The 24,718-nt window shown below is 29.0% G+C and overlaps 1 protein-coding gene across 2 annotated transcripts; it reads right to left on the bottom strand.

Annotated features, from left to right (window-relative positions):
* Positions 1 to 2,926: 2,926 nt before the first annotated feature.
* On the bottom strand, positions 2,927 to 8,854 carry LOC114376692. 2 transcript variants are annotated; one of them, XM_028334929.1, is made up of 8 exons: positions 8,527 to 8,854; positions 7,145 to 7,429; positions 6,545 to 6,601; positions 6,207 to 6,416; positions 5,613 to 5,731; positions 5,424 to 5,521; positions 3,499 to 3,623; positions 2,927 to 3,409 (listed from the first exon to the last, which is right to left on the bottom strand). In XM_028334929.1, exons 1-8 carry the CDS (start codon positions 8,734 to 8,736, stop codon positions 3,245 to 3,247), a joined length of 1,269 nt encoding a protein of 422 aa, XP_028190730.1. In that variant the 5' UTR covers positions 8,737 to 8,854; the 3' UTR covers positions 2,927 to 3,244. The 2 variants fall into 2 exon arrangements, with proteins under 2 accessions (XP_028190730.1, XP_028190731.1); XM_028334930.1 differs by having other exon boundaries at positions 6,578 to 6,601.
* Between the last annotated feature and the right edge of the window lie 15,864 nt (positions 8,855 to 24,718).

Here is a 24,718-nt window from a genome sequence, read left to right as displayed (position 1 = left end):
TGGACTAAGAAATGTACAAACAAATTTATAAGGATTAAAATAAAAAAAATTAAAATATTATAAGAATCAAAAATTTATTTAACCCTATCTTTATTTTTTTTTCTTTTCACTTTCTACAAAACTAAACAAGAGAAAAGTGTTTCTTTTCTTTTATTTTTTCCCCCTTACCAAATAATTTAAAAATCATCTCAGTTTCATTCCTTTTCTTTTCCGCTCCTTACCTTCCGCTTTCTTATACTTTCAAATTCATCCCCAAACTAAACATACCTCTCTCTTTGATATTTATTCCTCTTTTATTTATTTATTTATTGATGTACTAATAATGTTGAATAAAAAATAATAAATCTTGTCTCTCTGTTAGTTGTCAATATAACTCAATTGATTTAAGTTAACTCTAATACTCGAGTTTAATTATTATAAATAAAAAAAATTGATATACCTGATATTTTTTTTTCTTTTCACTATTTTGTGTGTATGCGCCTGGTTTAAGATATTAATTTGTCTTCTTAAGCTAGACTTGTCCCTAAATACATCCCAAGTGTCTCATAAAATGTTTTGCAACTTTTTCATGCCTTGTAATCCTCGAAGGAAATAATTCTATGCACTTTTTACGATTTTTTAGGTATAAACTTCTATTGATTTATATATTTTTAATTTTATAAAATAGATTAAATGAAAGCCTTATATTTTTCTAAAAATATCACATCATTACGTGATCCACCATAAATATCACATCATTAACTATGCATTCTTTCCGTCAATGTCTTAAACATAAAAAGTTAAAAACGACATATAAGTTGAATATCCAAATCCTAAAGTATACGTATATGTATGACTGATTGAGTTAGGTACGTAGCTTATAGGCTTTTTTTATCATATGAGGGCAATTTTTTTTTCTTGGATTTGATTTTAAATTATTATAAAAATATGACTTTAAAATTATATATATATTTTTTTTATTTTATTACTTTAAAGTTGTAAGTTTTTTTTTACAACTTTGAAGTCACACTTTATTTTATTTTAATTTTTTTATGTTTAACATTTTTCGCTTTAGGATTTTTTATAATGTTGTATTTTCTTTTGTTTTGCTTTCAATTTTTCAAAAATTGTAAATAATTTTATTTATTTTATTGTTAAATAAATATTTTTAATTTTACTTATTATTAGTTTTATTAAATATCTTGTATATATTTTTTATATGATTTTATTTAATATGTTATATATTTTTTAATATTGTTTTGTTTAAAATATTTTATATAATTTATAATATTATTTTATTTAATAAATTTTGTATATTTAAAATTTAGATAATTTTTTAATAATTTTATTGAATTTGATTTGTTTTTAAACGAAATAAAAAAAACTAACATAATTTTATTTAATATATTTTTTTCAAAAAAATATTATTAAAAACTAAAATTTCTATTTACAAAACAAATTAAATTCAATAACATTGTTAAAAAATTATCTAAATTTTAAATATACAAAATATATTAAATAAAAATTTATTTAGAATATTTTAAATAAAACAATATTAAAAATACATATTAAATAAAACCATATAAAAATTATATACAAGATATTAAATAAAATTAAAAACTAGTAAAATTATCAATATTTATTTAATAATGAAATAAATAAAATTATTTATAATTTTTTAAAAAATTGAAAGCAAAACAAAAGAAATACAACATTATTAAAAATCCCAAAACAAAAAACTTTAAATATAAAAAAAATAAAAAAAATAACTTCAAAGTCATAATATATATATATATATATATATATATATATATAAACTTACGACTTAAAAGACATAAGAAAAAAATTATATAAGACTTTGAAGTCATAAATAAAAAAATTAAATGAAAATCGTAAAAAAATTTATGACTTCGGTTAAAAAAAAGAAAAAAAATTATAACAATTACAACTTTTGACTTGAGTTGTAATATTTGTTACAACTTACTCCATTTTCGATAATAGTTTAAAATCAACCCCAAATGAAAAAAGCAAAAAAAAAAATTGTCCTCAATCGGTAAAAAAGCATAGTTTCTAATTTCATCGATACAAATTTATATTTTTTGACATTTTATACTGTGATATAGGGATACTGAATATGCCATCTACTTACACATGGATGCATGGACGTTTCATATTTGCCTAATCCTTATTTCTTGACTCCTCTTCGGCACTCCTCAAATATATGGCAAAATGCTGATTCAATAACACCTCTGCTATCATATCTATATTACGTTGTCAGAAGAAAACATGTTTAGCATATACATGAATTTTACATAGGAAATATGTATAGAAGGCACATAAATATAAATTTATGGTTGTTACTTTCAATCAACATGTGTGCAAATGTAGTAATATCTATATATGTTGGACAATCTTATCCACTTCAGCTGTTGCAATCACCAGAGGCGGACCTACACTATGGTGAGGGTGTGCACTTGCACTCCCTCATTTTTTAAAATTCATCAATAAATTTTCTTTTAAAGTAAAAATTATAAATAAAATCTTATATTTTTGTATTTTATTCCATCTATATTCATATAGCTGAACCCACTAATTTTATTTTTTATAATTTGTTTCCACTGACTTAGGGTCTTGGTTCCGCCACTGACAACCACTCTTTTACCTGTATGAGCATGCAAGTTATTGTGATAGAAGACTATCCAAAGGAAAAGAGTTTAATTTGAGTGAACTCAACATGAATGAACCAATCACTAGATTAGAATTTAACTAGAAACTAGATTCTCTTGTGGAGGAAAGAGAATAAAAAATGGAACTCATAAATTTTAATCAACTTTTAAAATAAGATTTATTTGTGTTTTTAATTGTATCTTACGTCTATTTGTTGACTTGCAATGGACTGAGGACTTTTTATGATTATTTGCAAGTCTTTTAATTATTAGAATAGTTATTGTGCCTAGAAAGATATAAATAGATTCTTTAAAACACTTAGTTGCCAATATTCAGATCAGATACACCATTAAAATGATGTGTTTCTTGGTTTTTTGGTGTGAAACCTTAGATTCTTATCAAACAATTCTATTCTTTGTGACGAATCATCCTCATCTTATCATCCAACATTATGATGTTGATCTTTCCATCTCCTTTTCTCATTCTCCTTTTCCTTTTCATGAAGTTGCCGCAGCCGTGAACCATCAGCATTCATTTCCAATATGGCTTGATGCAAATCTTCTGTGATGTTGTCTCAATAAACATGGAAGAAGAGGAACTACCATGGTTCAGAATTATTACCAAGAAAATTCTTGGCATAAGATGGCCGACTCCACCCTTGCTCCATCAGTACAAGATTCAAGCGCATCATCAGGTTATCCACGGCATCTTCCTCCAGGCTGCTAAGAGAGTTTGATGATGATAATTCTTGCGTAGATGAGTTCTGCAAAAATTGAATGGTAAACACCTCACTGGGTTAACATTGAAAAGCAGTCACATTCACATATACATTGCAAAGGATCGTAATAGTACCTTCAGATCTCGGTACTTCGTCAGGTATTCCAGTGACTGTTCATATAATCCACAATGATAGAGAAGAATGCTGTAATCTCTTAACTCATTTGCATCATTTTTCAACAGGATAAGACGTTCACATGCTGAAAAGATAGGGAAAATATTTGGGATCATATCAAAACACAAGAAAGTGTGTATGAATTGTTGGTGGTTTCAAATATTGTTGCTCAATATTAATAAAATTGACAGAAGACAAATGAAGAGGAGGAATAAGGTCCAACACACTTTTTAGAATATCCAGAAAATATCTTATCAAATATTTATTGTATTTTATATAATAATTTGACGTATATCAGAAAATCTCTTAAAAAGTTTTTCAGATTTCATTATATTTCCTTATTTAATTACAATTAGTTGTTTTATCATACTAGCAGGCTTGTGCTTATATTAGTAGTTCAGATTTCATTGCATTTCCTTTTATTTCTTTATTATTAGTACAAGAGTATAAGTAGAACAAATGGTCTGGTATTTTGTATCACATCATCAATATACACGGTTTTCAGCATCTCTGCACTTCTCTTTCTCTCTAAACAGCATTTCAAGGGAACTTGGGAAGACAACACTTGTGGAAGTGGACTCAACCATGAAGCTAAATCAGTTGCAGTTCTTTTTTGAACTGCACCTATACTTATTGATCTAAATATCTAATGGTTAAAAATTTGTATATCATTTTTAGTTTTACCAATTTATCATAAAACAAAATCTTCTATAGTTTTAGAAAAAAAATGCAGAGGATCAAGATCAATGGGAGCTCTTGGGATTCCCTGCGACTGGGCTATTAATTGCACGTTAAAGACAAACAGTTAGGGTCTTTCTTTCCTAGATTAAATTAAAACCCAATACTAATATGGTTTGACTTGATGATACAGAACAGCTTGAAGCTAAATAACAGGTTGTCTACATTACATTACAACAGGTAAACCAATCTCTTTGCGAAAAAAAGGATTTATTTTCTCTAAATTCTAAAGTGAAGGGTGTATTTTAGAGATGAAAAGTGTGGAGTTATAACCCTTGATTGGAAATCAAGGGAATATCTGTTAATAACTTCCATGTTTGTTTTTCATTAAAATCTCAACCATTAGTTAGAAAATAAAATTGTTTAGAATTCCTTACTTTTCTCTAAAAGTGTTGTTGTATAATTCTTTACTTTTCCCTCTAAAGGTGTACCCTTACTTTAAAGTTGCCAAATTTGAAAAATTCCAAGACTACAGGAAGGACGGAAAACATCCTTAACATACAAACTTTTACTATGAAAGAATATTGAGCAAAAGTAAATCCTTAATAAGAAAAAATATCAAGCAAATAATGTCTAATATTTCTTGACGTCTAGAGGGAGAGGAACCAAATCTGAATCTGAATTATATACAAATCACGGCCAGCCAAATAGCTATTACCCTTTCCCTACCTCTATAGCCCCTGACTCCCCTCCCCTCCTCAGTCAAAAAGAAATAATAATAAAAAAAGTAAAAGGAGAACAAAGGACATGAGGTTTATCATCCAGCTTTTATCCCCATCACAAAACGGTGCCCAAATAGGGAAGTTTTCATTTCTCTATTGTATATCAACATCCAAAAGTAACCTATTAAAACTAATAACAGGGAATCTAACGGAAATTTCCGAAAATACAAATTCATAATAATGAAGAGAAGATAATCAATAACTTTGATTTCAAAACTTAAAAGTATAACGTTGTAAACGCAGCATATTTTTGTAGCATGCCCTATATTGTTTATATGCTTAGTGCATTGTATTCCAGATCCATCAACTCATTTCATTTGTAAAAGATAAAATTCTATGGGAGAAGTGGGAGGGTGGCCATGCATACGATGATTTTACATTTTAGAATATTGAGAGCAGAGACAAACTGCATTGAATGCACATACCCGACAAAGATCGCCTCATGTCCCCAAAACGCACACTGGTCCAAACACCTCGATCTAGCCTATGTTGAGCAGCCTTAGCTAATGCAATTTGTGAGCCACTGCAGTTAACAACAAACTTTAACACTAGTTCTTAAATAAACTAATTTGATTAGAGAAAAAAAGAGATGCAAATGCAGATATATAAAGTACCTTTCTCCAACAAAATCAGATCTGTCAACACAGTTAGCAGCAGTTGCCGCCCTCAAGAATAAAGTTTTGGTGTGATCATGTTGAAAAGGCCAGAATGCATGCTTCAGATCATTTAAGATCTGCACATATAGGTCAACATAAGTGCAAAAGGGGAGACTAAAGACGCCGAACAGCCAACCATTGGAAAAGTAGCTCCACAAGTCCACAAAAACTCAGGAGCATGGAATTGATTTTGTTGTGAACATGCTTAAAAATATGCTTCTTTTTTGTTTTAAAAAATTAAAATGGCAAAGTTATTGCCATAAGGATGGTCCAATACACAAGGTTCTCACCATTTAGGGGCATGAGTAGGTTTTAAAGTATGCAGCGATACCCGAGTTGGAGAGGGTGTCTCCAACCAGTAAAACTCGTGATCCATGATCACTAGGTCACATGGCAGCAATACATTTGTGCCAAGGCTCTTTCTCCTAGTTTATGGCACAGATGAAATAGTTAAAGCCATAAACTAGGAAAATCGACACATTACTTTTTACATTGGTAGAAAAGATACAGAGCAAAGTAAAAGTGAATGGAGAGCAAACAATCAGAAATTACCTCAACTAATAGGTTTCCTGAAGTCATTATGTGAGCTTGGTCTGACTCCTTGCTTTTCTGCTTATGATAGCCTGTGGGAAGGGTAAGAGCATCACGAGGGAAGAAAATTTCAGCATCAAAATGCAAAAGGCTCCACAACCGAAGCATTTTCAGAACTTCTGAGTATATAAGTGATAGCATTGCAGCTGATCCTGAACGATGGGTCAAAACCTGCTCAATACATCAAAGTAAATCTATCAAATGTCCACGACGACTCACAGATTTCTCTTCAGAACTAACTTGTAAATCAGTATATATATATATATATATATATATATATATATATATATATATATTACCGAGTGGAGATAAAGTGCTCGTGGCTCCAATACATTGGCATTGGCTCTCCTGAAACCCTGTCAAAAAGAAAGTGATCAGTAAAAGGAAAGGTCATCAAGGTAAAAGGCAGGAAACTAGTTAACAAGAATATAATGTACAAGGAGTGAGAAAAAAGTCGTAAATATATGACAAAGTGTCAATACTGAGTTCTTAATCAGGGGGGGAAAAAACCTGCATATGATAATTACATATTCTGTTTTTCTAGTTTCTGTGGCCTGCAAGTTATCTAGATTAACATAGCACATTTAAGTGAACTGATTGGTATATATAAAAATTAGTACTTCATAGTTCATAAGACATCTTACATCCTTGTCCTGATGTGCAAAGAATGGCATTATCATGAATGCTGTGGACATTCTTGTAGAACAAAAAATCTGAAGTACTTCTCAGAAGACATTTGATATATAGTTATATACCCTTTGCACAAGTTTATGATAGGAGGGAGAAAGATGAGGCTGAGCCTAAATCAGCTGAATGAGAAGACTAGGCTGTATGTGTATGAAAGAAAGAAAAAAATGGGAATTGGGGAACTGTCTACAGCATGAAATCAAAGTCCAAACCTTGTGAATATATAGAAATCTCTCTATGCTCTCTAAGAACTTCTCCGGCGATGAATCATATTTGGGGCTGTAGTGCGGACAGTAGTCCATGGAAAGATCATCTAATCTCGTAATAAAATCATCGACAGGAAGTGGAACTGATGAATGTGACACTAGAGAATCATCCTCTGCAGCTATGTAGAGAGCAGTTCTCCCCAAATCAACACACCTGTTGATACAAATACTGGTTCCCTTCTCAATATCAGTGAATCTCCTAATTTGTGAGCAGAAATGCTCCCTAGCTTCCTGCTCATTCACCAACATAGCAACAACTGAGAATGAATCTGGAATTTAATTCAAAACCCAAAACTTATAAATTCCAAATGCATCAAGATAGACCATTTTCCATAACACCAATCTGCGATCAGGCTTTGAATTACCATGACAAATCAGATTATGCATACTAAAAAAACAATGACAAAAAGGAATAAGCAAATCTCAAACTCGTATGTGTTTAATTTCATGCTGAGGCATCGAAAATTACATTGAAATACCATATAATGTGATTTTAAATAAACATTTACATGTTTAATCTTACTTTGAAGAATTCTTTCGGGATCAAAAATTAATTTTGAGCCGGAGCAACATTAGATAGCTATTGCGTTGAACCAAAACATTTAATTGAGTTTTGCTACTAACTTGCTTTCAGAATAAAAATACCCAAACATAAATCGCTTTCAGAATCAAATTATATTCTGAACCAATGGGAAAATCAATTTCGTTCAACATTGATTTTGCAACCACTGATCAAAACAAACACCCAATATCAAATTATGCATATTAAAGTAAACCACGTATAATTACTACACAATTCTCCATTAAAAAGAGGTCAAACATGACAACAAAAAAAACAACAACAAAACATCCATTGGAAACTTTGAAGCTCAGACAGCTCAAAAGTCAATACCAAAAAAATACGAAAAGAATATTATAACTTCAAATGAATTCAGATTTATTAAGAAAAAAAAATACACCCTATCGGGTTGACCGGTGACAAAATCAACGTGCTTCCAGACTCCAATTAACAAGAAATTAAAAAAAGAAAGTTAAACGCAGTACAATTAAAACAAAATGAAATTAAAAAAAAAAAACAAATATTTTGCTGCGCACCTTTTCAACGGATAAAAGCAAAAACAAGTTAAATTACTTTTTTTTTTCTCAAACATAATTTTACAACAAATTATCAAACATGCTCTTAACTAAGGTCTAGGTTCGAGATTTATTAATGAAAAGAAAAAATATTATTAAAAATGATAGATTATTATTAGTGAGCCGGAATCGTGATATGATAAGATGAAAAAAGAAAAAGAAGGAGGAATTAATATGATTATTATTATTATTACTCTGGCATGAGTGGTGTTGATTCCAGAGTCATGGAGGGCGTCGTGGAGGACGAACTTGAGGTCGGTGGCAACGTGCTTTTGAACATTGGAATTGGATCCAACGTGACACGCCACCACGCGAGAGGGGAAGGGAGGAGGGCAAAATTGGGATTTGAAAAATGTGGAGCTGATTGTGAGGAAAGAATAGGACGATAGAGTCGAAGAGCACATTTTTGGTCTATGTTTCTGACACACTGTACCAACCAAGTGACTAAACTGCTTCTTCGCTCGCTGCACTGCACATAGAAAGGAGGAGATAGTAATTATCAATAATTAATACATGTGGACAAAATTGGAAAAGGGAAAGGAGCAACATGCCATAATCGTGATCCTAATGACAATAACAATAACAAGCCCAACACAATTTCAAATCAAATTAATTCTTTTCTTTTTTCCTATTTACAATACTCAACTTTTAAAGTTATTATTCAGTTATTTTTACAAAAAGTTATAAATTTATTATTTATTATATTAATAATTTTTCTCTATATTGATAAATTAGATTATTGAATTTTATAAATAGAATAATTTAATTTATGTTGACAATGAGTGGAAATGAATGAGAGTATTTGTTTGATGGATTATTTATTTGTAAGTTTAATGGTCATACAGTAAAAATAAGAAATAGTTTTAACTTTTAACGAATTCTTTAGTTTAAGATATTATTGTTTAATTTTTTTTTTATTTTGGAATAAGACTTGTGTTTCATGTTGAATTGTTTAAAATTAAGATTTATTGTTTCTATAAGCGACAATTGTTTATAATTAAATTTATTTTTTATTATTTTAAGAGTGAATTATTTAAGAATTGTTTAAAACTATATCATTAAAGTAATATGTGTATAAGTTGACTAACTTTAAGTGGCATTTCAAGGGCTAATTAACACGAGATGAGAAACTTCAAAATGGGTTGTTAAAATTGTACTCATTAGATATGTGTTCTAAGATGTTTACTTCATTTGTCCTTTTTTTACAAGACTTATTTAAGTAATTCACACCTTTAAGAAAAGTACTTAAATTAATTAATCATATTAAATTTATTAATTATTAGTATTTTTCTTTCGAATTACTATTAAGTTTTTTGAAATTAATCAATTTTTTCATCTAATTAATTAATGTTTTAAGAGAAAATAACTAATTTAAATGAGTGAATTCTCCCATCTTATATAAGGAGAGAAAGAGTTGGTTTCATTAAATTTTAGCATTTATTAATTTTTGGTTAAAAATTGTTAATCAATCAAAGGTACTTTAATTTAAGAAAAAATAATTAATACATTTGAAAATTAAAAAAGATCTTATAAAATGTATAGTATTTTCCTAAAAAGAATCTTATATAGAGACTAAAGGAAAATTATAAAACTCAACAAAATTTACCATATATGGTGATCTATGATGAGATAACAGTGTAAAGTTGTTAAAACATAACCTATTTTCCTCCTTGTTTATATCATACAGTAAATATTCTCTCATCTTGTAAAAACTTTTACAAATTAACTAATAATTAATTAATGGAGAATTCATTTTAATTTATGAAGAAATTCATCTCTCATCCTTTTGTTCTTATTTTCTTTTCTTTGAAAATGTTTCTAAAATAACTTATCCAGACAAGTTCAAGTTCAATAATAATCAATACGCTAACCATTATCTTACCACAATGGTTAAGTAAAAGTGATTTTTATTTTATTTTTTATGATAAAAGTTTTATTATTATTTAAATGTGTAAAAATGAACTCCTGTATGATTTTAGACCGTATTTTTTTATATGATTTTCAATAAAAAAAACTTTCTTTTTAATTCCTTAATTTGTGTGCTGTTAGGACAGTAGTTAGCAATACCTAACTATTATTTTAAGCTTATGCGCTCCAAAAAAAAATGTTTTATAGAACTCAAAAATGCCTTGAAATCTATAAACTATGTTGTAATTAAAATTAATAAAAATATTTTAAATAAATAAATTATATTTTAAAATCACCATAAAAAATTTATACTACGATAAAAAAAAATATTTTAAATTATTATTAGTTGCTTTTAAAACCATTGAAATTCAATTTATAACTAAATATAAAAATAATAAATTGAAATAATGAAGAGGGTAAAAAAAACTTCTAAGACGCTCATATGCTGAAAAAAAAAACTTAAATAAGTACTCTTGTTGAGACATAGCTCATAAAAATGTTTTTTTTATGATATTGGTACAAAATAAATTTATTATGTGAACACATAAAAAATAAATATTTTTTTAACATAATCTATTTCATGCTAATTATTTGAATCCTAAATTATTTTATTAAAAAACACAAGTCATCATTGCTTGTGTCAATCATTATTAGTATAAAAATATTCTTATCTAACATAATTATTCTAATTTATGTAATAATAATAATAATAAAAAAAGTTATATATTCAAAATATAAATTTTTTTATAAAATCATTCAATCATAATTTATCATATATGGTAAATTTATTTATTTTTAAAATAAATTATCTTAAAATAATTTAAATAGTGATTATGATTGAATGACCAATGACGGTATAGAAATTAAACTCATAATAATAATTAATAACATTAATAATTATTAATAATAGTATACCACAACACTTAGATATTTTTTACGAAGTACATTGAAAGAGACAGTGATTTTTGTTGAGCGTCCGGTTTCTTCACACCCTTGTCTGTACTGAAAAAAATATCAAGGTTGCACTTGTACACAAGATTAAATGAACGTGCCACCAAAAAATGATTAATGCGGCCCAAGCAGCAAGTAATTGTCAATGGAAAGTAAAGATTCAAAAAAAAAAAATCGTCTTTTCGAATATGATTGAATTTATAGAAATAGTTGTCTTACCCGTACAACGGACTATAATCATTTGCCTATGTATGTAAGAATTTAAAACATAATTAAAAAATCTATAATTAACAAAATATCAATATTTAAAATATGAAATTAAAATAAATATAGTTTTTTTTTATCAAAATATTTTGAGACATTACACACCAATTATATTAAGTTCACATAGATAATCATAATTCAAAACTATTAAATAAAGAGCGGTAATACTTTAAACACACTATTTTTAAAATCATCACTTTCAAGTTTTTCAAGTCTTCCTTGTTGGGTCAACTGAGAAGCCCATATCGCCGGAAGAGTTGAAGTGTTTTATTAAGGTCACATTTGGATTACGTTTGTGCAGTGATCAATAAAAAAATTGTGAAACATATATAGGAATTTAAAACATAATTAATATTGCTTTTTACAAAATAAATATAGTTGAGGTTATTATGTTAACATTGCATAGTAAAATTTATAATATATAATTTTTATTTAAAACAATTACACAATTTAATTCTTATTTATAATTAATTCAAATCTTTAATCATACACATTTATTTTTTGCTTTATAAATACTAATAACAATTAATTTATTTCTTCTTTTTCTGCATTTAACAATATATTTTTATATTATAAGATAATATTTAACTTTTCATACTATTATAATGAATGCTTTTTTTTTTCTGTATTCAAGTAAATTCATTATTCATGCATCCTACTTATTTCACTATAAAAGTATGTCAATTTGGTTTTGATTTGATAGATTGTTAGAACATGATACTTTATTACTTAACAATTCACACATTCTTTAGATTTTGACGAAAATAAATATATAAATTTATATTGACAATTTGTTTAAGTGTAAGTAAACATGATTGATCAATGGAAACAACACGAGGTAAGATCTACATCATTTTGTATTCTCGTCCATTATCTGTATTGTAATCGTTCTCTAAATTAGTAGGGTTGACAAACGGGATGTGCTAGTCCGATTTAGGGTGGTCCATCGGGTCAAACAATGAAAATGGGCCAACCTAAACTCGATCTATATTTTTTTTTTGGGCTAGAATTTCTTAGGCTTAGCTCAGCCCTATGTCAGACTTCTAGACCACCAGGTCTATTCAGACTAATTTTGAAATAAATAAAAAAAGTTAAAAAATTGATTCTATATACAAAAAAAATCGAAAGGCAAACAATTATTTGTTATGCATTTATGTCACCTAACAAGTATTGACAAAACCATTTAAATTATGCTCACCGGATACTCAAATTAATAATATTATTTTGGGATTATCACTTCTTGTGAACACTTATTTTATGTTTAATGAATAGATTTTGCCTTTTAAAAAAATATAAAATGTAATATAAAATTATAAATTATATTTATAAGTTACTACATTTTATTTAATATTTATTATATATTACTAATTGGCCTAGCTCTACCCAAGTTCATTTGTCTTGTCAGGCTATATGGGTTGGGCCAAAAATACTTATTTCTATTTGGGCTACCTTTTTTGAGCCTAGCTTAGCCCTAATTGTGGGTTAGTCGGACTAGCCCATTAGGAGGTCAATTTTGCCAATCCTAAAAATTAGCAATTGTCCGATCAATCCAAACACACATCATTGTATCCGACTTAATTACTATGTAATCCATTTGTGCCATGATAAAAAGATCTTATTAAAAGGAGCATATATGAATAAGTGATATTATCTTTCATGTTATATAGGTCTAATGGTTGCATTGAGATAAGAAGCTAAAATCAAATACTATAATATAAATTTGCATGTGTTTTATACTATGCAGCAGTCCTACTTAAGACACTTCAGCTATTATTAAGTTGAAATTATAATTTAGGCTTAAATATGTTTGCAAAATTTAAATTTTTCTTTTTTTGTCCTCAATCTTGAAAAATACTCTTTTTAGTCCATCAAGTAGTAAAAAATCACCACAAATTATGCATCCAAACCACCAAAAATCAATATGGAGGAATTAAAAAGACTTTTTTCAACATTAAGGGACTGAAAAAAAAAAATTTAAGGACCAAAACCAAAAAATTTGAGGTACTAAAAACGTATTTAAACCTATAATTTATTATGGAAGATGTCTGCCACTAACGGTGGTCATTGAATATCTATTAAAGGGAAAATTTTGGCAAATTTCTCAAATTAGACTTTCTCTCTCCTATCTTTTCTCAAATTACATAAGTTTGTAAAAAGTTTTTCAATGTACACTACATTTCTATATTCATTGAGAAATAGGGTTTGGCCATCCCGACTTCTGAACAAACCTCTTTCTTTTTTAATTTATATGTTTAACTTTTTTTAATTTAAATTATTAAAATAATACAAATAAAAATTATTAAAATTGTCTAATAATATATTTGCTTTATTAAAAAATTAACATTTTTTAAAATAATTATTTTCTCCAATTTTTTATTAAAATATTTTTTATAATTTTTAATAATTTTTTAAGAGATATATATAGATAAAGAAAAATAAAAAAATTTGAGATTATAGTATAATTTTTTAGTTACATGTATATTTTTTTTAGCTAAATTTATGTTCACGGGAAGGTTTACAGTAATGTTACAATCCCAAAAGTGTGATTGGAGTGAATATCAGGCTAAACACTTACTGTGTTCTCACATTATCATTATGGGTGCTTGTTGTAAATTTGTCAATGTTGATCCCATGAATCATGTGTCGCCACTATTCACTTTACAACACATTTTACATGTCTATGACAACTCCTTTGATTTACTGCCACACGAATTAATGTGACAAAAATATGAAGGAGATCAGTGTGATCCTGATCCAAGGAGAAAGAGGACCGCAAATGATCGTTCGGTTTCAACTCTCATTCCTATCGAGATGGACGGAGATGAAAATGAATAGGAAAGTAAAAAAAAAATATGAAATTTTCCGACAACATGATCATAACAGAAATAATTGTTTTAACATGTCTTCATCTTAAATTTTTCCTTGATCAAATGTAATCATTTAAGTGTAGTATAATGTTCTTCTATAAATAAATTGTTAGACAAAAAGTATTATCATTTAAAAAAAAATCTAATGACAAACAAACAAATTATATTTAGTAACATAATAATATTAAAAGTTTTAATTTTTTTACTAAAGCAAATATATTATTAGACAAAATTCATATTTAAAAAAAATGTTCAGCTACAAAATGTCTTATATAAATTAAATAATACAAGTAATTATATTTAATAATATTATTTTCTTATTAAAAAAATTATTTTAATAAAAGAGTATTTTTAAAATCAATTAAAAATATATTTATATAATATAATATTTATATTATTTTAATAATTTAAATTAAAATAAAAATTTAAACATATAAATTAATTTTTAAAAAAGGCCCGTAGGGAAGTCGGGGTAGTGAACATAGAAATGAGGTGTACATTGGAAATTTTTTAACAAACTTAAGTAATTTAGAAAAAGATAAGAGAGAATGTGTAGTCTGAGAATTTTTTCGAAAATTCTAGTCCTCAAGCATTGGTTAAGCACATGCTTTGCGATATATCTTTGACCAGCTATAAGTACCCAATAACTTACAAAATTTCATGATTTACAAGTTGTTGGGGTTCTTCTTTTTTCAAGCCTATATATTCGATTTTAATGGAATTCTTGTAAAAATTCGTCAATTCCCTTAGCCTTGGTTAGGGGCTGTATTCAGAATTTGGATTTTATTGCAAGTCATTTGAAGCTTATTAAGTTTACATTGATGTCTAAGTCTTACATAAGGCTTTACTACTGGAAGGAAGTTTTAATCCTTGGACAATTTAGACCAGGGTATTATTAAATTATGAACTCCAAATATTTGATTTACGCTTTGCTATGGATATATTCTTTTATAACTTATTTAGTAGTTTGCCACATTTTAGGTTGTCTGATGTGATAAAAACCTGGAATGAACCCTATGACATTTCTCTGTGTGATGTTCCAAACCACAAGTTCAAAGTCCCAGACTTAGTTAATCTTTCTGCCGTTCTCCTAGAATTAAATAAGCACAAAATAATTAAATGAAAATTGATATTTATAACTGAAACTAATATCAATGTCTAATCGTCTACCCATTAATTAAATTTCCTCAAATAAGTTGAAAACAAACACAAGCAATGTTGGAGAGAATTTCATTTTCATTTTTCTTCTTGATAAGTGAATAGTTTCATTTGCAAACAACACAGAAAGATGGGAGAAAAATAAAGTAAATAGACACACTCTAACTTTCATTTTTGACATACCGCTAAGCATGACCATGTCACCAATGGAAAAAATAAAGCAAAAGTCATAAAGCAGTCATACCGCTAAGCATGACCATGTCACCAATGGAAAAAATAAACACACTCTAACTTTCATTTTTGACATAGAATTGGCCCATAGATAAACATCTGTACAATTCACAAAAACAATAAACATGAGCGAAGGTCATCATAGATAACTGAGCAAATAAATAGGAAATGTCAACCACAGTTCTCAAGGTTGAGCGTTATGTCAGATAGAATAATATCACATCACCAAATATTTCTCTTCTATTGTATTAAAACAAGAACAACAATAACAAAATCCATTTCCCACCAGGTGGGATTGGTTACCTAGATCAAATGAGTAATGACATTATAGTATCCTATCTAATCTTTACTTGTCTTGTGTGTTCATTTATCCATCATAGCATTCTAACATCAGTTCCATACCATATCATAGGCCTTATAATTGCATAGTAAACTTTTCACATAAAATGCAAACTATGATACTAAAACCTGAAAAATCCTCCCAAGAGAGATCTGCTGTAACCCCAGGAAAGTATCTTCCCATATCAACAACTGTTGTTACACCCCTTGTCAAAGCAAGATTGCTTGCTCTAAGCAATGCTTCCCTCCGGTCATCTGCTGAATGATCTGGAATTTGTGAGACAACAAGTCTCATTGCAGAATCAATGAGCAATCCAGTAGGTTTTGCATGACAAAAATGACCAATACAATAATTATTTACTTGTAAGAATTATTTACTTGGTCATTATATAAAATAAGGAAACTAAATAATGAGTTATAAGGGAAATAATCCCATACTATACTAAACTATTGTAATTAAAACATATCAAATCATATATTTCACAAGAATCTTGAAATTAAATTAGCAGTTAGTAGTTACCATAGTCCATAGATGCAATAGAATTGGCTATAGGATAACAACCACAAAACAAGCAGTCCATGTTGGAAAAAACATTTAATCCAGGCTGACATACAGGAGAGTAATAACTTCGTACCAAGAATGCTAGACTCACTTGAGATTGCAACGGGACTTGCTAATATGCTTCATTGACTTAAAACAACAATCACAAGACTCCTACATATCATCCAGAAAACCATCATGAAAATGCAGATACTCAAAAGTTCATACACCTAAGTCTTTTAGATTTTGAGATTCACGAAGCCAAAATGAAGCATGGTTAATTAAAATGAAGGATATGCAAAAATATGATGGAAAATTTTCAAGGTAATCCCATTTTACTTGTAGGAAGGTTCAACTATTTATGGACTTATGTTCTTTAAAAATTCACCTCATTCATTTACACATGAAGGAAATAAATTACTACCTCCAACAGCAGTCCTCATTACAATTCCTCCTTTTGGATCATCTATTAAATTTGTTATCCCGACCAACATTAGTGCCACTGAATTAGCCAAACCCATGTGACCATCCATTCTTGATAGCCAAACCTGCTTATATTCTTCAAAATAAGATTGTATAGCCGTCCTATGGATGAAGATGTTCAAATAAAAGGTAACATTATATTCCTCACAGGATTATTAGGTGTAATATCATCAATCCAAGAGGCTGCTAGCAAATCTCCTCCCCACAGATCATTGTTCCACCGCCACCCAAAATCCGGGAACCTTCTTTTGTGCCTAAAGTTAATGGATTAGGAAAGTATGCCTCAGGTACTATAATACAAAATTGTTTCCACTTGATGAACTTATTTGTGTATATTTAACAAAACACCATCACTCATTATATTTCTTGTTATTGCCAAGAGAAAGAATGATGAAAATCTTTTGAAAGCTAACCAAAGTGGGGTGATCATATTTAACAGAAGCACCAAAGTGAGACCCAGATATTTAATGGGGTTGGATTAAGAATAAAGATTCAAGTGCTAATGAAATTAAAGAGCTGATTGACGACTTAAGAAAATGTAACTGCTAGTATCATCTACTTTCTTTGTTTGCATCAATGTTACATTTAGACGTGATATCTATAACTTCAGACTACAAAGTCTGGAAAATGGAAGGCGCTTTCTATTTGAGCAAACACACGAACAAGAATGACAAGAAATTAAAAGTTTTGTGTGTATTATCTCCTTCAAAGAAGTGAGAAAAGTCAAAAACATATAACCCAAAAGAGAAAAGGAAAAGTGAAAACATGCATGAACTCCAAGGCTTACTCTGAACTGCATCTTTGATCCTTCTAACAAATTCATCCTTTTCATTCGCTCCTCTAAGTTTCACCTGCATCATATGTACCCACGATACATTTATAAACAATGGATACAAGGTAGGTTTGCAAGGATTTCTTAGATAGCAGGAAACAAAAATTAGATTAAGACAAAGAAAACACATACATTTATATTGAACATACCCTAATTTGATCCTGGAATGATTTTTAGAACATCAATTGTGTCCTTAAAAGATTAGTTACAACAAGTTATTCCTTAAATAATGATCCTGGGCCATTGAATGACATCAATTTGGTCCATATAAACGGTGACTTTTTGCCTATTCTGATATAAAAAAATAAAAAAAGTATGGTTGTAGTACCAAATTGATAAATTGAAGTTCCAAAAAGCTTTTGAGTACCAAAATGGATCATTTACTCTTTACATTACCAATGATTTTAGGATTGTAGACAATGAGCAGTAATATGCCTATGCATAAACTAGATATTTGATATTTATGAGACTTACAAATGACTCTAAAATGTTATAAGGCATAAGAGTGCCGATTTGAAGAGAAAAATGACATAAAAACACTAAACAGAATCACTCATAAAATGAACTTGTACAAAACCTGCAGGCCACCAGAAATGAAATGAACGTGAGTCAATAAACCCAGGAGCCACAACCTTTCCCCCAAGAATACGGCCGTGCAAGATGCAAGACAAATTAGGCATCAGCCTAAGGCCCCAAAAAAAAATATTTTTTTAAGCCCCTAAAATTTTTTTATTATTAACTATTAACAAATTTTAACTGACTTATCCCAAAAAAGTAAATCCTTATTAACTTTCCTTTAACCCATCCCAATTTCCTAACTAATGTATCTCACTCTCGAGACTCCATTTTTTATGTTTTTTCATCTCCTCTGTTCATAAAAAAAAAATTATTCTTCTCCTTTCCTTGAATGAAACCTATTATCTATTGATCAAACTTTGTCTCCGCGGCTCAATTTCTCTGAATTTGACATCGTCTAGATTCTGAACGCCTATAAACCGCATACATCCTGGTGTCCCGCGTAGGGAGTCTTTCATCTCCATCCCAGTGGATTGGTGAAACGATTCATTTCATGGACATGACTCTGGATACGCAGTAATATAACACATATCACGTAGTACCCTTGCGCCTGATACAACCTCTAAACAACAAAATCTCTGTCTGTTTCGAATTCCAGGTTCTATCGTTCTGTTCATCGATCATCATTTTCTATATTTATTTTAGAGTTTAGTTTATTTAGATTTCTTTAATATTTAGTTAATTTTTTTATTTTGATTATTTACAAAAGAAAATGTCAAATAGAAAGTATGAATCTGGTTATGAAAAATTGAAGAAAAAACGAAAAGTTGAAAAGCTAATTGAATCTCAACGTGGTGTCCTTGATAAATTTGTTATTATTCATAAAAATGACGCAGAAACAAGTTCAATAGGTAAAAATGTGATAGAACAACCACTTATAGATCATATTGACAACGAGGAAAATGTTATAGAACAACCACCTATAGATAATACTGACAACGATGTAGAACAACCACCTAGAGATGATACTGACAATGATGAAAACGTGATAGAACAACCACCTATAAATAATACTGATAACACAAATAGTCATAATTTCAATGAAGAACTAGAAGATAATATTTTAGAAATAGGAGTAGAAGAGAATGTTGAGCATAATAACACTTCTAGTGAAGTACCTACAAATATTTATGACCCAAGACTATGGAAAAATATTGATGGAAAATTTAGAGATTTAATGATAGAAAAGGGTCCTATCAGACATGACAATTTTCAATATCCAAAAGATGAAAATAATAGATATTTCTATTCATCATGTTATCAACGAACATTGTCAAATGAAAAAAAAAATATGATAGAAGATGACTAATTTATTCTAAAGATTTAGACAAAGTGTATTGTTTTTGCTATAAGTTATTTGATTCAACAAATGTTAGTCAACTAGCAAATGAAGGGACTAAAGATTGGAAGAATCTTGGTTCCAAACTTAAGAGTCATGAAACAAATCGTGAACATATAATTAATATGACCAAGTGGGTTGAACTAGAAAAAAGATTGACAACAAAACAAACAATTGATAAGCATATACAAGAACAAATTAACAAAGAAAAGGAACATTGGGAAAAGGTTCTACTTAGGATTATAACTATAGTCAAATATCTTTCTAAAAATAATCTTGCTTTTCGTGGAACAAATGAAAAGATATATGAAAAAGGTAATGTTAATTTTTTGAGTTTGATTGAGATGCTTGCAGAATTTGATCCAATTATGCAAGAACATGTTAGGCGCATAAAAAGTAATGAAACTCGTAATCATTTCTTGAGTAATACCATACAAAACGAGCTTATAGAAATGATAACCTTCCAAGTTAAAAAGTCAATCATAGATAAAGTTAAAGATGCAAAATATTTTTCTGTTATTCTTGATTGTACTCCTGATGTAAGTCATCAAGAACAAATGACTCTTATCTTGAGATGTGCTGATACTTCTAAACCTCCAATTAAAATCGAGGAGTATTTTTTAGAATTTTTAAAAGTTGATGACACATAAGGAAAAAGGTCATTTTAATGAGCTTGTTAATGTTTTAAAAAAATATGGTCTTAATATTGATGATATAAGGGGACAAGGTTATGATAATGGTTCCAACATGAAGGGTAAAAATCAAGGAGTGCAAAGAAGATTATTAGACATAAATCCTAGAGCATTTTATACATTGTGTGGGTGTCTTAACTTGAACTTAGTTTTATGTGATATGACTAGTTCGCCTCCTAGAGCTATTTCTTTTTTTGGAGTTCTACAACGTATTTATTCTTTGTTTGCTTCATCTACCAAACGGTGGAAAATTTTGCAAGATAATGTATCTAAATTTTCCGTTAAATCATTATCTCAAACTCGTTGGAAAAGTAGAATAGAAAGTGTCAAAGCTATTAAGTTTCAAGCTCCAAAGGTAAGAGATGCTTTGACTGAATTATAAAAAAATTGTGAAGATCCTAAATTAAAAAGTGAAGCCATGTCTTTAGCAACTCATGAACTTGAGGATTTTGAATTTTTATTAGGAATGAATATTTGGTATGATATTTTGTTTGCTGTCAATTTTGTTAGCAAGATTCTACAATCAAAAGATATGCATATAGATGTTGTTATAGATCATTTAAAAGGTCTTATCACTTATTTAAAACATTATAGGGAAAACGGGTTTGCATTGGCTTTAGAATCCACAGAAAAAATGGCTATCAAAATGGATATAGAGCCAAAATTTCGTGAAAAACATAAAATTCATAGAAAACCTTATTTTGATAAAAATATTAGTAATCAGATCACACATTCATCTGAAGAATCTTTTCGTATTGAGTATTTTTTATACATATTAGATCAATCAATTAATTCTATTAAGACACGATTTGAACAATTTTTACAATATGAGACTATTTTTGGTTTTTTATTTGATTCCAAAAATATTAAAGCTTTAGATGAGGATGAATTGAAAAAATATTGTATTAATCTTGAAAAGTTTTTAAGGTTTAATGAGTACTCTGATATTGATGGTCTTGATTTATTTTCAAAATTGAAAGTATTAAGAGAAGTGTTAAGAGAAGAAATTAGCACACCAATAGAAGTATTGAGTTATATTAAAACTTTAGATTCTTTTCCAAATGTTTACATTGCATATAGAATTTTATTGACAATCCCTGTAACAGTTGCTACTACTGAAAGAAGTTTTTCAAAATTAAAATTACTTAAATCATATCTAAAATCAACAATGTTACAAGATAGATTGAATTGGTTAGCTGTTTTATCTATTGAAAGTGAAGTGTTAGAATTGCTTAATTATAAAACTCTGATAAATGATTTTGCAGCTAAAAAAGCTAGAAGATTAATATAAAAATTGATATTTTATATAATATACTAAGTCTCTTTAAAATTCTTGTACAAAAAAAAACTCCTTTAACATTTTCGCCTTAGGCCCCAAAATGTCTGTACACGGCCCTGCGGCCAAGATCCAACTCCTGAGTTCTATAACCTGCCAACTCCTAAAGAAAGATGAAAAAAAGTACTTCTGGGTCAGTGGTAATTGAAGCTCACAATCACATAAGTAGTCCAAACAAAATTTCACTCTTTTTAGAATTAGTCAAGTGAAGAGAAGAACTTTTACAAACGAGTGGCTGCCAACACGAAGAACTCTTCCATTAGCCACTGCCATGGATTGTGCAAATGGGAGAGAGTCATCACTGATGAATATCACCCCATTTGTTAAAATCAAATCAGCCACTACATGAGGAGGAGACAACAATGGTAGCTTATTCCAATAAGTCACAAAATCTGCATAACAAACAAATGTTGTTCACTTTGATTTCCCACTTGCATGCTAAAATGTGTACACACACACACACACATATGTCTATTCTATGTCACTATTACATACACAAATGAGAGAGTTAGAGAGAAAATAATTACATGTGGGATTGAGAAGATGCATAGAAACAATGGCAAGGAAGAGAGAGACTGAAGGAGAAACAAGCATGAGAATGTTCATTGGGAGAGCAATTACTCTATCTCTTTGTTGTGCGTGTGTGTTTGCTATCGAATCTTCATAGTGGAGCAATGAAACAAAAACGCCAGCTCATCCCAACTCATACCAAAAATCATATATATATAACTTTTTTTTTCTTAGCATGGTGTTATTGATATGATGTAACTTCATTTGGAAGTTGTGATTAATCTTTTTTATCGAGAACTATGAGCACAAATAATATGGATATTTCTCTTCCGATACGATTTACTTATACTTAAAAGTGGATCAAGATTTGAATCCTAAACCACTTGACTAAGGGAGCAAAAGTCACTATTACTTGTGTCAACTGTTGTTAATTATATATAAATATAACTAATGGACCCTTTGTGTTGCAAATAAATATTAGTATATACAAATTTTTTGGTATTTATTTAAAATTAATTTTGATTGTGATATGTTGATTGTTTAAGAAAATATACATGATTAATGAGTTAAAAATATTTCAATTAAAATTTTAAAAATTATTATTATAAAAATTATTTAAAATATGCTGAAAATATATGATCATTTAATTATAATTTTTTTGCTTGGGCTGTTGATTTTATAAAATTACTTTTATTGTCATATTTAAAATAGTTTTTAATAGTTACTAATATAAAAAAATTAACACTGAATTTAAATGAAAATTAATCTCTTATTATTAAATGTAACAATCTTATTATGTTAACCATGGGAGGACCAACGATGGATGGTAGAACAAAATTTGAGACCTAAAGTAAAACTTAAGGAGATATTTTTTTAACTTTAAATAAAAGAGTGATAAGTGTAGGCATGACAACGGAGCGGGTCGGGGTCGGGTTTTGTTTACCCCACCCCCGCCCCCGACTCCCCATTTCCCTCCCCGCCTCTGTCCCCGTCCCCGAAACCAACGAGGGTGTAAATACACCCCTCATCCCCGTCCCCGACGGGGGTCGGGTTTTTTCCGCCCGCCCCGCCCTCGACATTTTTATAAAATTTTATTAAAAAAATATAATTTTTCATAAAATAAAAAATATAATTTTAAATAAAACATAAAATTCAATTAAACACTAACATAAAATTCAATCTAATAGTTTCATATTTCAATGTGTTATATATATTAATTATTAGCGGGGCGGTTTTGGGGACGGATTCGGGGCAGGTATTAAGAATCCCATCCCCGACCCCGAACCCGAATTTGGCTATCGGGAAAAACCCGACCTCGACCCTGACCCCGGTCAACTCGGATTTTCCCCGTCAAAATCGGGGCAGGTCCGGGACGGGCCCCACGGATTCGGGCCCCGTTGCCATGCCTAGATAAGTGGGATGTTTTAGGCAACATGTGTGACCTTCTTTACTTTGAAAAACTAATAGCAAATGTTGATAGACTTAAAGCTCAAGTTTTAGTTTTTTTTTTAAAGCAAAAACTCAAGGTTTAGTTGCATTAAGCCTTAATAATTTCTAATTAATATGGATTACATATTATATTACCATTTATATTAGTTATTTACATTTAGATTGACTCAATACAAGTGGTCTAATTTAGTGTATCCAATAGATTGGCAACATAAAACTAATAAGTGTTTAATGAGTAAAAATCAGTTTGACTCATTTAGAGATAATAAGAACCTTAATAGATTAAGATGATCTCAATACACAAAATCAGAAATAGTCTATCCTCTTCCTAATAGATTCAAAATTTAATTCAATGATATTATTGTACTTTATCATTTAACTTAAAAAAAAATATTTCTCATATACATAGGAGAGAATCGTGAAAAAAAGATAGGAGAGAAAAAAAAATATTTTTATTTTTTAAATTAAATGAAAAAATATCATAATATCCTTAAATTAAATTTTGGAAAACAAAATAATCAATGATTTTATAGTTCAAATTTTTTTATATTGAATACTAATGCATTCCAACTAGGGTGGATATTAGCTAGCACACACATATATAGTATGACGCTCCATTATAACATAAACTTATGCTATACAACATTAGAGCTACTCAAAACTTTTCCATACATGCATTTAAGCATGTAAACAAATATAACTCTATAAAAATAAACTTTTTAGACTTTGATGCGAATAAAGAAACAACAATCATAATCACATCTTCACATTCATGTATACATGTCTATAAAGTCTCCAAAGAAAACGAAGCCACCTCCACCATAAATGCTTCTTGGTCATGTGAATTTGGGTTTTCCAAATTGTCTTCAAGTAAAACAACCTTTTTTTTATGCAACCTTTAATCCACTTT

The sequence above is a fragment of the Glycine soja genome, chromosome 11 (assembly GCF_004193775.1).
Source record: "Glycine soja cultivar W05 chromosome 11, ASM419377v2, whole genome shotgun sequence".
Classification (NCBI taxonomy): domain Eukaryota; kingdom Viridiplantae; phylum Streptophyta; class Magnoliopsida; order Fabales; family Fabaceae; genus Glycine; species Glycine soja.
This window is presented reverse-complemented; position numbering and strand designations above follow the sequence as displayed.